General features: G+C 40.6%; 1 protein-coding gene across 5 annotated transcripts in view; it reads left to right on the forward strand.

Annotated features, from left to right (window-relative positions):
- The window catches only part of cadm2a (cell adhesion molecule 2a), a 148,766-nt gene that overhangs the window by 107,745 nt on the left and 25,142 nt on the right, over positions 1-15,879 (forward strand). For 4 of the 5 annotated variants that reach the window (XM_058627030.1, XM_058627033.1, XM_058627032.1 and 1 more), the window contains 3 exons: positions 1,772-1,921; positions 12,863-13,015; positions 15,369-15,506. In XM_058627030.1, the coding sequence (XP_058483013.1) occupies positions 1,772-1,921; positions 12,863-13,015; positions 15,369-15,506 (441 nt within the window). Of the gene's footprint in view, positions 1-1,771; positions 1,922-8,062; positions 8,162-12,862; positions 13,016-15,368; positions 15,507-15,879 lie in introns of those variants that run through there. The other variant, XM_058627034.1, reaches the window with a different exon arrangement.

Genomic DNA, 15,879 nt, shown 5'->3' on the forward strand with positions numbered 1-15,879 from the left:
AAATCTCAATATTGAACAGAAGAGTCTGGGTTATTTAGCAACAGTGCTGCTGAAAGCCGGAGATCGTGAGTCGAATCACAACCACGCTCACTCGTATTTCAGTTCAGTGACTGTGTCAGACGGAGTCATGCAGGAAGTACTGAACTAATCTTTTAATTAACTGATTCTAATGATTCAGTACACCGATAAGAACTACTTTGCTCGTTACTAGTTTGTGTCATGAATAAAATGACATTACGGCAGTGCTATGACGACCCCGCCCACTACAGTAACACATCCAATCCAATAATGAACTGAAATGATCCCCCATGTCATATTTTGCAGAACCTGGCTCAGAAATCCTCATTGCCACCATTGGCTATAAATTTAAACCATTAACTGTCCTTTGTCGCCAGCACAAAGGAAATAAAGTGGATCACACCAGGCTGCATGATGCCCCAACTGTAAGAGTGAGAAAAAGGAGGGAAAGTAAGTGATTTAAAGAGAGGATGTAATAAAGAGAGTGAGGGCAGGCGCGGGAGAATGGTAAATCGTTGGCAGATCATGCCTCATGCAAAACTTCCATGAATAAAACATATTCCTGGCCTCCCATAGTGCAGACCCATTTTTCCTCCATTTCCCCTCCTCCTCCCTCTCTATCTCTCACATGCATGATTAACCTCGGGAGGCCTTAATCAACACTGGAAATGACCCGTGCTCCTTGACTTACCTCTCTCCAGCGCTCCTTCCCTCCTTCACCTCATCTTCTCTCCTCTCCACGCGTCCTTCACCGCAGGTCTCTGTGAAACCTGCTCAGCCTGCAGACAAGTGCTCCTTCTCTGGGCTTTTATTTATCTTCCCAATCATGAACTGACGTGAGGAAAACACAGAAGAAGCTGTTGATAATTACACTGTGGTGGTGGTTTTTGGTCTAATACAGTAGCAGTGTTTGAATCTGAAAATCTCCTCTTGTACAGTTGTTTTTCTTCATCTTTATGATCCTTTCCTGGGAAAGCTTGTGCTTCAGACAGGGGAGTTAGCTGGAGATGAATAATCTCTCTTACCTAAGACTTTATTCACACAGTGTTTAAAACCTCTCCTCCGGGGGATGAAGACAGAAATAGATTTATGGTTATTATTATTTACTTGCATGCACACCCCCGCCTCCCCCACCTCACTCACCTCACTCACTCACACACACACACGCACAGAATGAGTGAGCTGTCCTTAGTTCTGAAAATCTTCAGGCAGCTTTTGATAAACCAGTTGTGAAGGTGACCTGTCCATGGTGCTGAAAACTAGCTCCACTCTGCGTGGAGCTTGCACACAATTACAGTCAGTATTTGTTTCTCCCATGCAACGCAGGAATTACACACACACACACACACACACACACAACATGCACACAAATCCACAGAGAGTGTGTTGTAATTGGTTAAAATCCCCTGTTTCTTCTATGTTAGCGTCCAGTTGAGCACACAGTAGTGAGTGGCCATCCTGCATGAACATGTGATTTGGAATCATCACATTTTCTCTGTTTTTTTCTACAGTGTGAGAAGTTTATTTTGTTCTCTAGTGACAGAAAAAGTATTTAAATTTTTACGTGTGTCTTTATGATAAATACTCATTTGTTTAGTTGTAGTTGATGGTTGTCTTTACACTGAAGAGAAATGTATTTAAAACATAATTAACAAAGCCACCTTACAAAGGTAGTATTATAATATAATATAAATAGCATCTGTCTCACTCTGTCTCCCTGTGAATCATGTCCTCTCACTGTGTTTGGTTGCAGGCATCAGCGGTCAGTACCCTCTTGTTCAGAATGTGACAGTGACAGAGGGCGGGACGGCAAACATGACCTGCCGTGTGGAGTACAACGACAACACCTCCCTCCAGTGGTCAAACCCGGCACAGCAGACCCTTTTTTTTGGGGACAAGAAAGGTGAGTTGGAGATTGACAGATGTTTTTCCAGTGTTGGCGTTGTGGTCGATGATGCACCAAACAAATTTAAAAAAAAACAGCATTTTATTTAATTTATTTCAGACTGGAGAAGAAACTACAAAAAGCCTCTTTGTTTGTCAGGTGCCTGTGTTGTGTTACAGTGCCTGCCCCACATTTCACAAGTCTGTTTTTTTCCCTGCTCGGTTTTTACAGCAGGTGTAGTCAGAAAAACACACACACACACACACATGATGCCAGATGCTGTTTTCATGTGGTCTTAAATCAGTTCCTCTGAGGATGACGGATGAGGGTAAATCTTCTTTTCTACTTTGTCTCATAAATGTTGGTGTGCGCATATACACAGACAAACACGCTCACACACAAACACCTCTGATATGGTCAGCTCTGCATACGACTTGTTTTGTCTGAGCAGGAGGATTAGCAGAGGAGAGCATCACCTGCCACGAACGTCTCTTTTTGTTTGTTTGTTTGTTGGTTTGTTTGTTTGTTTGTTGGTTTGTCGCCAGAATCGCTCGTTCTGTGAGTTCAGCAGTCGCTTAAAGCTGCTGCCGAACTCACGTTTGGGGATTTTTCTTGTGGTTGTTGATGTTGTTGATTATTCTGCTTCTGTGAACAAAAATCATGCCATTACAGGTAAAGTAGGTTACATTATGTGTATGCTGCATCCTTCATCTGAACACCAGCTCTGTCTCGCAAAACTATCAGACCTGACTGAGGGACTGTTTGTGTGTATACAGCAGCGCACTTACACACTAAAGACTTACACACTACAGTTTTAGATAAACACAACAAGTACAAACATGATCAGTGTAAACTGTGGAGCAGGTTCACTGCAATCCATAGTAGATAGGAAGGAAAGGGAGTTTTGCTCCAACAGACTCTCTGAGTGGAGCATGCACGCTGCTGTGCAGCTGCCTCTCTCTGCAGTCCTCTTGTTCTCACCTCTCTGCTTCCAGCTCCAGCTGTAAAGTATGAATCAAAAGAACAAGCACAGATACCTGAGGCTCGGATAGTTGTTTAATTGATTGGTGCAAAAAATATTCCGTTTCAGCATCGACAGTCGTTTGCAGTGGACTCCACATTTATGTGCTGAAATAGAATGTTTAAATGTAATGTAATTTAGATTTGATTGTTTTTATAACAATAAAAATAGATGAAAAATATGAACTAATATATACGCGGTACATAATATACATGGCTAAAATGTTATCTATATTAAACATTTAATATGCAATATATTATATTAACTGTAGGAATTCAACATCCTCATCAGTCTTACACCTCAGTGCCTGTGAGATAATGAAATCTGCAGAAAAGACTTTGAATCTAAACAGTTCCATGGTTCTGCAGAGAAGCTTTTCTATCTTTGCTCACATTCACAGACACAAATCCAGTCATGTTTAATGGCTAATAAGTACAGAGGGTTTATCCCTGACCTTTCACACCCTCTTCACTAAAGTCCCCATAAATAGGATTCATGGGTGTTATTTTGTTGGTTGAAGGCTGCTGAAATGACCGTGCCCTGTGTCTCTCAGCTGCATTAGTCCAGTGTAATAGAGTATGAATCACACTCTCTTGTAAGTGTCTGGATTAAGCGCATATGGGATTTACACAGACTTCCTCCATTATCCTTCTGCCCACTCTGCTTCCGTCTCTGTGTGTGGACTCACAGATTGTGACTGTATGAATCGCACACATGTACACAGCATTACAATTCACAAACATTCACATTTTCACTCCCCTTCCCTTCTTTTTAGTAAGCGTAGTAGCAGGAAGCTGCAGTCAACATGACAATCAATCAACAACTGATGTTCTCTGCAGGTTATTCCATATCACACCAGGGGGTCAGGTTGGGGTCTTTTTTCATGGCATCGGCAGAGCAGAGCACACAGAGCTGCTGCACATAGAGCTGCTGCACACAGAGCTGCTGCTCACAGAGCTGCTGCACACAGAGCTGCTGCTCACAGAGCTGCTGCACACAGAGCTGCTGCACACAGAGCTGCTCCTCACAGAGCTGCTGCTCACAGAGCTGCTGCACACAGAGCTGCTCCTCACAGAGCTGCTGCTCACAGAGCTGCTGCACACAGAGCTGCTCCTCACAGAGCTGCTCCTCACAGAGCTGCTCCTCACAGAGCTGCTGCACACAGAGCTGCTCACAGAGCTGCTGCACACAGAGCTGCTGCACACAGAGCTGCTCACAGAGCTGCTGCACACAGAGCTGCTGCACACAGAGCTGCACACAGAGCTGCTGCACACAGAGCTGCTGCACACAGAGCTGCTGCACACAGAGCTGCTCACAGAGCTGCTGCACACAGAGCTGCTGCACACAGAGCTGCTCCTCACAGAGCTGCTGCACACAGAGCTGCTGCACACAGAGCTGCTCACAGAGCTGCTGCACACAGAGCTGCTGCTCACAGAGCTGCTGCACACAGAGCTGCTGCTCATAGAGCTGCTGCACACAGAGCTGCTGCACACAGAGCTGCTGCTCACAGAGCTGCTGCACACAGAGCTGCTGCACACAGAGCTGCTCACTGTTCATACAGTCACAATCTGTGAGTCCACAAACAGAGACGGACGCAGAGTGGACAGAAGGATAATGAAGGAAGTCTGTGTAAATCCCATATGCGCTTAATCCAGACACTTTACTGAGAATCACACAGAGAGAGTTGAGTGGCGTTAATAGGCTTCATGTGCATTGTGGGAACTCATTTGACAATGATTTGATTGTATGCAACTTTATTTCATGTTTTAGGTAAGCATTATGGTATGGATAAGCACTGATTTGTGATTGGTGGAGATGATGTACTCATATCCAGGTCTTTCTAAAGCCTTTCTGCCACCGTGAGAAAGGAAAGATGTCTCAGATGTTTTCTCCACGGTCTGACAGGAGGATGTTTAGTGTAGTGTAGAAATGTAAAAAAAAAAGATGTATTACTTACAGATTGAATTATTATTGTTATTATTCTTGATTGAAGTGGTTACAATGATGTTGTCAGTCTAATTCAACAGACCTGTGCATGTGTGGTGTGACACAAAGTGTCTGTTAAAAGCATAAATATATTACAGAGATAAAAGCTTTGAGTGGAGCCTGTTGTTGTTTAATGTCAACGTCGAGTCTCGCCTCCAAGACATTTAGTCAAATGAAAGCGGCGACTCTTGCGTCTCCCGTCCTCTCAAAGGTGTCGCCGTGGTTGTGAAGAGTTGTTTGAATTTCAAATAAGTCATTGTCCTGAAAATGGGACGTTTTTGTCCCTTCCATCAGTTTCCACTGAGGGACTTCAACTGTTCTCTGACAGTGAGAGCGAGATGAGCACCGAGCAAGAGGGATTCTCTCTTTTATGAGATTCAGAAAAGACTAATATCTCTTTACAAATGGCTCTTTTGGTTTCATGTATTTCAAGACTTGATTATATGGATTTATTTCCTCGATGAAGACATTTTGCACCATTTGCTGAGGCATAGATTTCATTTCTTCATTATTGCCGTACTAGAAAGAACCTACTGTATGTGTAATTACTTCCCAGGCTAAACTTGTAGGTCTTTAGTGGTGAAGGTTTATGACTTTTAAATCATTTATTCAACGAGGTGAGCGACTGTGATTTTACAGTTCTCTTGTGACAGAACTCCCAAAGTCTGTATTTAAAGTTTCTGAAGATCAAGGTTTACCTGCCCTTATAAGCACGTACAGGTGTTTGCCTTGTGCTGTTTCACAGGTCATTCAAATATTCATTTAAGAAACATGTTATTTATTATATCATATTTTTATGTGTGGTCCTTTGTCAAATATGATATTTTATAATTCAATCATTTTACTCAGTTATTCATCCATTTGGATGATTCTTTAAGAGATTAAAGAGAGATTGTATTTGCCATCTGCGCTCACAGTTAGTATGTACCGCAGGTTTTTGTGCAGGATAAAAAAAGAGCAAAGAATGATAAGAAAACTAGTAAATACAGAATAAAAGTCTGTACACATCTAATTAAAAATCTAATTAAATTAAACTGACTCTGTTCTACCAACATATGCAGTTGAAATGATTGATTTGGCTGAAGTTAAAGACACAACAGCCGCGCTAATATTACACTTAACACTTATCCTGAACCCAGTGAGTCACCACACACACTGTCATCTGCAGCTCTCCACAGGTGATGAGATGTGAGAGTTCTCTCTGCACCTGTGCTGGACATCTCTGCCCTGTCAACTGCAGATTGATTGAATCTGTTTAAACATTAAGATTAGTGTTATGGCTGAGCAGCGAAGAGCCAACTGCTGCTTTTTAGACCCCTGAGCTGCTGAATATGAAACTATTCTGGTCCTCAGATGTCAGATATTCAGCTGCCTGAATCAATTTGCTTGCTGTTTGTGCTTGTGTGTGTGTGTCTGTGTGTGTGTGTGTGTGTGCACGTATGCACATACGTGTGTGTGTGTGTGTGTGCGCCTGTGGAATGTCAAGCATTCCACCTCCAGTCTGTAACCATGAAAGCTTTGATGCATTCAGAGTATCTGTGACTGAGCAATTTAGGGGATTGGCTTTTAAAGTTTTCCAAAGTAAATACCAAAATAAGAAATGCCTGACAGACTTTTTATTTAACATATAGAAGAACTTTTTCTCAAAGCTTAATCTTAGCAGGAAAGTTAAACTTTGGAGACAGCTGTCTTTTTGTTTTATTTCCTGGAAGAGTGCCTCCATCAAACATCCCTTCATATCGGCCTGAAGATTGGAGCGGTGTTCTCTCTGATAGAAAAAAACTCGCCTGTAAATCTCCAAAGATCCCTAACAAGTCCCCTCTCCCCAAGACTAGGACCATAAAACATGAGGAAGAAAAAGTGGAAAGGCTAGATGCTAGGTAGGCCTTGGTGGGATAAAGGAGAGGAATTAAGGAGGCGTTTTATGAAAGCTTTCAGAAACAGTTATCACCTCGAAAAGACACAAGCAAACTTTTTTCTTTGACCTTGAGCATTTTCCTGTGTCTTCTCTCATTTTTGAATGTCTTTTATTCAAATATTCAGCCTTTTATTAAACACATTGTACTCTACAGCGTTTAGAGGTGCAGTTTTGACTGCCTTTATTATAAGAGACACTTATAATAAAGAAAAAAGAAAAGAAAATTATCTCAGACTTAATGGCAGGCAAATTATTTCTCTCTCTCCTACAAGAACATATTTGAACAAGGAATTGTGGAAAAAATAACGTGTTGAAATGAAACTGGACAAATTGTTCTTGTAGGAAAGTGTGGCGGGATTATTATCATACTGTCCACTTTTCAAACACTCTGCTGTGTCATTTTGAAGAATGGTTGCAGTGGGTAAAAAAATGGGGCAACTGTTCATTTACTTTCAGGCTTTAAGGGGGAAATGCATCTGATGCAGAATACAATAGGGTTTCTAAGCAGGAGCTGTCTCCTCGCTGACCCACTTCTCACAAAAGATTTAATGAAGTCGGGCTGCTGGAGGTTTCCCACTGAACCCGGCGTGGCAGGTAGTAACTGATGAAAGAAAATCATTCCTGTCACTGGAAAAATCTCCAAGCCAATTACTGTATAATGTATGGCACGTCTTACATTTTTAAAAGACGGTATTTCTCAGAAAGGCATAACAGGTAATGGAGGTTGAGAAATGGCTGAGGTGCCAAATATGCGTTAAGCTATTCAATAAACATTGCATTCCCCACCCCCTTCTCTCACACACACACACACACACACACACACACAGAGTCCCCAGACAGGTTGTTGACAAGAAAAAGAGAACAGTCACATCCAGACAGAGTCAGGTGTATAGGTCGGTATATTCCGAAATTTGCACTTTTCTCATTATAAAATTGTGTCACTTGAATGAGCAAACACCTGCCAAGGTTCTATACAAATGCATCGTGTCCCTGGATAGATGGAAGGACAGGGAGGGGCCGCAGAAAAGATGGAAGGAGAGGAAGGAAGAAAAGAGGAAGGAAATAAATGGACAAGATGTGCAAATGTGGCACACCTAAAATAGGTAACCACAATTTTGTTTTATTTTTATGATTGCAATTATTTTATGCAAAGTATTGTTTTTTAATGATTTATTATTTCGGTGGTGCAACACAAATATTGAGATGGGGAGGGCGGAACCGTTGTTTCCCAAGAGTTGCCCGGGGAATGGTTAGGGGTGTGCAACCGCTGCCGCTCAGAGACAACCTGTTCAGGGGAAAACGACAACCTGCTCTTCATGTGTCGCTATCACAGGTCAGTGTGTGTGTACACCGCGATTTTTACTCCGTGATTTTGTTCTATATTAACAAATATTAAGAGCGTGATTGTTTATAGCATGTTATCTTAATGTTTTGTTACTAATTGACAGAGAACATATAAGAAAGTTTCCCCGCGAAGACGCCATTTTGTGCCGCGCGCGGCCGCAGTTGCACTATAAGTGAAAAGTCTGTTTGTTGTGAAAGTGTATTGTTATGAGTTTTATCTGACATAATTATTTTTGTTTTTATTTTGTTCATGCGCCTGTTGCCAGGTAGATTTAGTTTTGACATAAGCACTTTGTTTAATTTAGTAATTTCAGTGCCCTGCTATGGGAGCAAGGTAGAGATATATATATATATAAATATATATATATATATATATATAAATATATATATATATATATATATATATATATATATATATATATATATATATATATAGGTAAAGGATTTAAGCAGCGAAATTACACTACCTGGACTAGTGTTTCTATCAGTTTGGACTGTGGTGAAAAAAGGTAATATATATATTTACGGAACTGTTATGAATCTGAATTTCAGAGATTATGTTTAAAGAGCAAAAGATGAGACAATTTGTGAGACTAGAATGTTGATTTTGATTGTTTTGTGAAAAGGTAAATCTGAACATAACACTGAGATTTGTTATACATTGTGCTTATGTGATAATTGATGTTTAATAAAAGGAGAGACAGCCTGTTAAGGGGAAAACGACAACCTGCTCTTCATGTGTCTCTCTCCTTTACCTGCTATCACAGGTATATATTTGTTAATGTGGTCTCACATCTCTGGGACCCGTAACACAAACATGACTAAAAGCATGTGAGTTCAGAGTTTAATTTACTCTGCATTCACTCTGTGCTTTTGAAATAAACATGTCTGTAATGTACAAATGTATAAGCCTTCATTCACCATCTTTACTCACCTGCTGCTTGTGATGGTGGAAGAGAAACCTGCTGTTTATATGCAGCAGAAACCAGAAATGTGCTGCTTTCCTCTCTCTCTCTGTGTGTGTGTGTGTGTGTGTGTGTGTGCAACACATGGATGAATCACAGAATCATCAGCTGTGTTATTCCACATTCACAGAACAAGCTTTCAAAGTCACTTTCACACTTGTTTTTACCTGAGTCTGAAAACAATGATTATAATGAATAATTGCCTCTGACTTCAGAACTAAGTCTGACCGTGTCTTAGTCCGATTTGGAGAGTGGACACATAATTGTGTTTGGTGCAGGAGGTGGCGACGTGTCTCTGTGACCTTGTTTTTGTGACGTCGAATAGTCTTGAGTTAACACGATGAATCTCTGTGTGCTGTAAAAAATAAAATAAGAAAATAACAAACACAGATGACATCAGAGTGGGAAGCATCCGGAGGGGAAGAGGTTTGCCTCAGCTGAGGTTCTGACAGCAGCCATAATCAGCCAAGCAGACACAGTGCACAGCAGCTTCTATCAGATGCAGTATGAAGCACACAGATGCCACAGATGTCCTGGTTCTGGATCTAAACACAAACACTGACCAGTTTACTGTGAACTGGAGAAAAGCTTGATGAAGGTGCTTCTTTTTATTTCATCTTTTACTGATGTCAGGGAGGTTTTGTCCTTAAACAAACAGGAAAACATGAGTAAATAGAAGTCAGCTGTTTGTTTATATCGTTGTTATCCTTACACAGTATGTTATATATGTATATATATATATATATATATATATAGATATATCCACACCCACACTTATCCACATGCAGACACTGATGACGTTCATCTCACTCAGAGCTGTGAAAATGACAATAAGCTTTTTTTTTGTTTGTACCTGTGTTTTGTGTTTTAAATGTGAGATTCAGCATTAACATCATTCACTGTCTTTTTCAATAAGAATAAAAACATCACGTTTGATTTATTAGTAAACCTTCTCTCTGTTCTCTGTGTTTCTCTTCCATTAGATATTTAAAAACAAACAGATCATGGCTGCATTCAAGGCAAACTCAGCAAATAAGTGACTTAATATTAAACAGTGTCTGCTAAAGAAATCATAAAATGGTCGTGTTCAAGGTCCTTGTTGAGTTTGTAAAGTCTCTGACTCTCAAACATATTCTGGTCTCGTGTTATTGGTAGAGATGCAGACGAAGGCTAAATGAGGTCAGTTATTGTTGAATATGAAACGATTCCTCTTGGATGTCGATGGATTGTAACGTGGACGTATTCAGGGCAGAGAGCACTGATGCACGGCAGCAGAGTCTGCGACACCTGCACACACACAGCAAAGGATACATCTCTCACCTCTGCTTGCTGTCGATATTCAACCTTGCTCTGGACTCACAGTTTTCTACACACACAGAAAACTCTGCAGGAGAAGTGGACTGTGCTTTTGTTGCTTTCATTTTACAACAAACATTTTGTCAAACTTCACTGTGCCTGTGCGTGTGTGTGTGTGTGTGTGTGTAACGTTTAGGATCCACTTCCTATAATAAAACAGATTAGACATCATTTTAATGTTGTTAGTTTACATAATGAAGATCTGTAAAATATTACTGCTGTGTCAAGGGAATCAGACATGCTTCAGCATCCCTCCTCCTCCTCCTCTTCCTCACCCTGTTGGTGCAATTCTCTATCCTGTGCAGTCTGATGTTGTTGCTGCTGGGACAGACTCTGTAGACAGCGGCGCCAGATGGTTCACCGGCCAAAGACCACGTACCCATTAGGGCGGGGAGGGGTTTGCTGCCGGAAACCACACCACAGCTGATGCTGATGCTGCTGATGCTGCTGATGCTGCTGCTGCTGCTGCTGAGTATACAGACTGAGGTCATGGTGGGAGGAAAGGGAGGAAACTGAGAGACTGAGACAAAGGCTGAAATAATGAGTTGTTTGTCTGAGTGTATTTTCTTTGATTTGATTGACAGGTTGTAGAAATGTGTGTCTGGTCTCACTATATAGACTTTAGACTAAAACTAATATGGTGGCTTTGTATTTGCATTAATGGCCATGTTAATTCACTACATACACACACACACACACTGTATATACTTACAGAAATACAGATGTAAATAACATGTATCAACATGTAAAGCATGTTCATGCAGCATATAGAGATCACTGCAGATGATCTGAAAGTCACGTTTTAAGAAGTGTTAGATTTTGAATTGATCCAGAGTTCGGATGAAACCTCACATGCTCCACATGAGGGTCACATGAGGTGAAAGGAAAAAAGGAAACATCACTTTTTTAATGTTGTCTCAAAGTGTTGGGATGTTGAAACAGACTTTCAGCATGTTAGATACCTTCCACTCTTTAAAGTTCTCCACAAACAGACTCTGTAATGGCCTTTACTCTGCAGAGGGTATGAAAGCACACGGTTGTTCCACTCTTTGTGTCATTGCTCACATTTACCATAAGAGTTCTCTTTCATGTGGTCGCACATGAAAGAGAATGCACACAAATAATTCGACATCTTTTCATTTGAAGACGCTCACACATACACACGGACTGCACCTGAGTGTTCACAAAGGTTGTTCTTACAAAGGGAAGGATTGAATATAAGTATAAGTATAAATGAAGTGTTTGTGTGCACACATCAGTCGCTGTTGTTGTCATTCAAGTACAAACTTGTCTTTTCCTTTTATTAATATCACATCTTTACCCACTGGGCACAGCAGGCATGAATCATATCATGTTCAAGGTGTCAGCACAGTCTGAAGCGTAACGCCTGCTCTCACTGTATCATAGACATTAAGTACCAAGTATCTCTCAACTGACCGTCCAATCTCAGCAAATCCATTCCAAGTCTCACATCTTGCCAAACTCTCATTAGGGCTCGTTCTCAACCTGTTATTGCATTATTGATTTCCATTCCCGTATGTCTTTTGGTAGATTGCATTTTCATATAAGTAAAATGTCTCCAAGAGATTCCTGCAGAAAAGGCTGTTTGTGTGCAGCAGGTGAGACGCTGGTGCACTGACACACACATTTAAAGATTCAATAGAAAGTTCAGTTTTGAGGGAACTTTTTGACGTGATTGTTTGTGCCTTTAAATCTAATCACACATTCATTATTTACACCACACAGCTTTGCTTTTTTATGACTTAAAGTAACAATATCAAATGAGGAATTTGGTCATTGTTACTCAAGATGAACTGGCAAAATGTTTAAGTGAAAAATGAATTCATTGTGCAGTAAAACTATGTTAAAAAGGGAAAAAGTCTCCAGCTGCAAAACAAAGAAAGAAGCCCAACAGTTCACACTAGGAGAAAACACCAGGCAACAGTGGAGAGAGAAAACAGAAATACATCTCTGACAGAACCAGATCCAGATCCAGAACCAGAACCAGACTCAAAGATGTACAGCATCTGCCTCGACCGGTTAGGGTTAGAGTGAGAGGAACATATGGAGGAGAGGTTTGGGACAGAGACAACAAATCAACATATCGATGTTAAACTCAAGCCAACAAGAGAGAGGAACATGAGCCAACAATCGCACAGTAAAATAAGAAAAGAGGAAAAGTTCTGTCGTGCTTTATTTTTCCCTAAATGAGAACAAAACTTCTTTCTTTATTTTATGTTCTTTCCTTTTGTGTTTGTGCTGATTCTGTGAAACAACAATGATGTTTACTTGAAACTGTCTTCTGCTTTATTGTAGAATCCTTCACACAGTAACAATCATCATCTGTCTCTTTCTGTCTCTGTGTTCAGCTTTAAGAGACAACAGGATTGAGCTGGTGCGCGCGTCATGGGCGGAGTTAACCATCAGCATCAGTGACGTCACACTGTCTGATGAAGGCATGTACACCTGTTCCCTCTTCACCATGCCCGTCAGAACAGCCAAAGCATACCTGACAGTTCTGGGTAAGTACAAATACACACACTTATTACTTTGGAAGAGAATCAAGAAAACTTGAATCATATGCACAGTAAATAAACAGGTTCACACCGTTCTCAACTCAACTCAAATGTATTTATAAACACATTTAAAAACAACCAGAGCTAAAAACCAAAGTGCTGCACAGAGTGACGTCAAATCACAAAATAATATCAGTGAAAATAGAAAACTTTACTAAATCACAGGAAGATGTATTTACAGCCTTGACACATCTATTGTTTTTCCTTTAAGATAAATTGATATTTCTGCGTGTGCAGAAAACATCTTTCATGTTAGTTTTTCATCATGAGTCGACAAAAAAGACACTTTCTTTCTTTTGTTTCTTTATTTAATTGAATTGACTTCATCTATCTTTCTAATTTCCCATTGCTCATGTTAGTGGAAGTACAGCTGCTGCACGTTTATCCACAAATACAATGAGAACATGGGACTTCTGCCTTAGGACGAAGATTTCACTTTTATCAATAAGACAAACTCGCTCCACGAACCAACCCGACCTCCAGAAGCGTGAGCTGACTCTGTATTAACAACCTCCCTCTGGGGAATAAAGGCTCATTCTCATGGAGGATATGCAGAGAATTATGTTGTATTTTTACTAAATCAGTGGTGGACGTGAACCAGAAAACAGAGATTTAATAAACACATTTGTCTGATTATAGGACGCTGAGTTCTGAGAGGAAAGTCATCTGCTTATAAATGAGAAAATGTGAATTATTATTATTATATACTTTATACGAGTGAAGCCACTTCTCTGCAGTGACGACACTGACACTGAGCGTAGACAGTGAGAAAAGCATGCACGCGTGTGCAGCGTTAGTCAGACTCTGGCTGCGTGTGCCGGGCAGGAAACTCTCCCATCACCACGATGAAAAGCGGAACACGGCAGGACCTTCAGGTGGTAATAAAACCTCCAGCAGCTGGTGAGACGAGGCCACAGTGAGTCGATGGCATTGACTGACAGACCTTTCAGTCGCTCAGCCTGAGGCAGACTTATTGCTCATTGACATTAGAAAGGAAGAGTCTACACACTTAAAACACTCATTATAGGAAAGGCCAGTAATTAACATCTTCTGTACAACCTCGTGTCCTTGTCTGTGGTCTACACACACACACACACACACACACACACAGGTGTGCGCAGCTATTCTTCTTAGCACGCTGCGTCACCTTCCATTCATTTATTCATTTGCACAGCCTACACAGAGCGTTATCCCCATGTTTATCCAGTTAATGCCTAATCCTAATCTTAACCTGACCACAATTAACATCTTTTAAACTAAACCATGTCCTCAGGAATGTGGTTCTGTCTCATTAGGACCAGGCTTTGGTCTCCAATGACGCTGCATTAACTTCTACTTATTTAGACAAAGCTTTTACGAATCATTATCACTAACCTCAACCATAACCAGTTAACTTAACCACAGCTCAAATTAGAGCTGAAACAATTACTCGATTAATCGATTATTATTATTATTTATTAAATTATTAAATATAATTTTTTCCATTATTAAAACAAGATTTCTGATTGTTTCAACTTCTTAAATGTGAATATTTTCTTCCTGTCTTTGCTCCATAAAACAAAGAAATCATTCAAATTAAATCAGACATTTAATAAGACATTTGAGAACATCATCATTTCCACGTTTGACAAACACTGTTCAACTATGAACTCATCGATTACTCGATTAATGCAGAAAATAATCGACAGATTAATCGATCATGAAAATTATTGTTAGTTGGAGCACTAGTTCAAATCTTAGCCCTAAACTTAACCGGTGTTAACACACACACACACACACACACACACACACACACACACACACACACACACATGAACACATTGTTTTATTAAAGGTAGAAAAAGTAGAAATACCAGAAACAAGTGATCCATTTTTAAAATGCAATTTTCACTTCTGTGAGCTTCAGCACCATAAATAAAAGTCCAGTCACTCGTCTTGTATTGGAGCTGTTGCACAGACAGACAGACAGACAGACAGACAGACGTCTCACCACCCTAGAACAAAGTGCATGACTTAACACCACTCGTCGTACAAGAGAAAAGATGGTGGTTTATAATTCATGTGAACTGACCCGTAAAGATGGGAATGGCCCGGTGGTTAGAGACCAGCGTGTGCTGCTCTGTAGTCCACTCACTCACTCACTCGCTCACTCGCTCACTCACTCACTCACTCACTCACTCACTCACTCGCTCATCTCCCTGCAGGAGGACGAGCTGGAGACCACTTTTCAATACGACGAGATAACGTTGTTGTTGATTTCAATTAGTTCCACGGCTGTGATTCTCACTCCGTCCTGCAGGTGTGCCGCAGAAGCCAGAGATCGATGGCTTCACCAAGCCGGCTGTGGAGGGAGACCACATCACTCTGACCTGCATGACTCACGGCAGCAAGCCCGCCGCTGACCTGCGCTGGTTCAGGAACGAGAAGGAGGTCAAAGGTACGTGACGTCTGGATTCAACCATGTGTCAATCATGAGACTCGCTTTTAAAATAACGAAACTAAATATACTGCTCATCCACCTGTTTGATGTCAACTTTCTTTAACTTAAGAGTCGAAAGTAAAAAATAAGAATTTGAAAATGAGCTGATTATTTCCTGGTGTTAAGTTTAGCATTTATGTTTTTTATTTTTTCTATTTTAAGGTTGAAATCACAAAGAATTGACTTGTGAATTCAGTGAGCATCTTTGTCAGTGACACACATTAGTGTTGTGACATTAATCCTTCTTACTGTTACTACTATCATTTGTTTTTACAGTAATAATATTATACTAATGTGACTAATGATATCAGCAGTTGCCTCCCGTTGTGAG

Source organism: Solea solea, chromosome 4, assembly GCF_958295425.1.
Source record: "Solea solea chromosome 4, fSolSol10.1, whole genome shotgun sequence".
Taxonomy (NCBI): Eukaryota; Metazoa; Chordata; class Actinopteri; order Pleuronectiformes; family Soleidae; genus Solea; species Solea solea.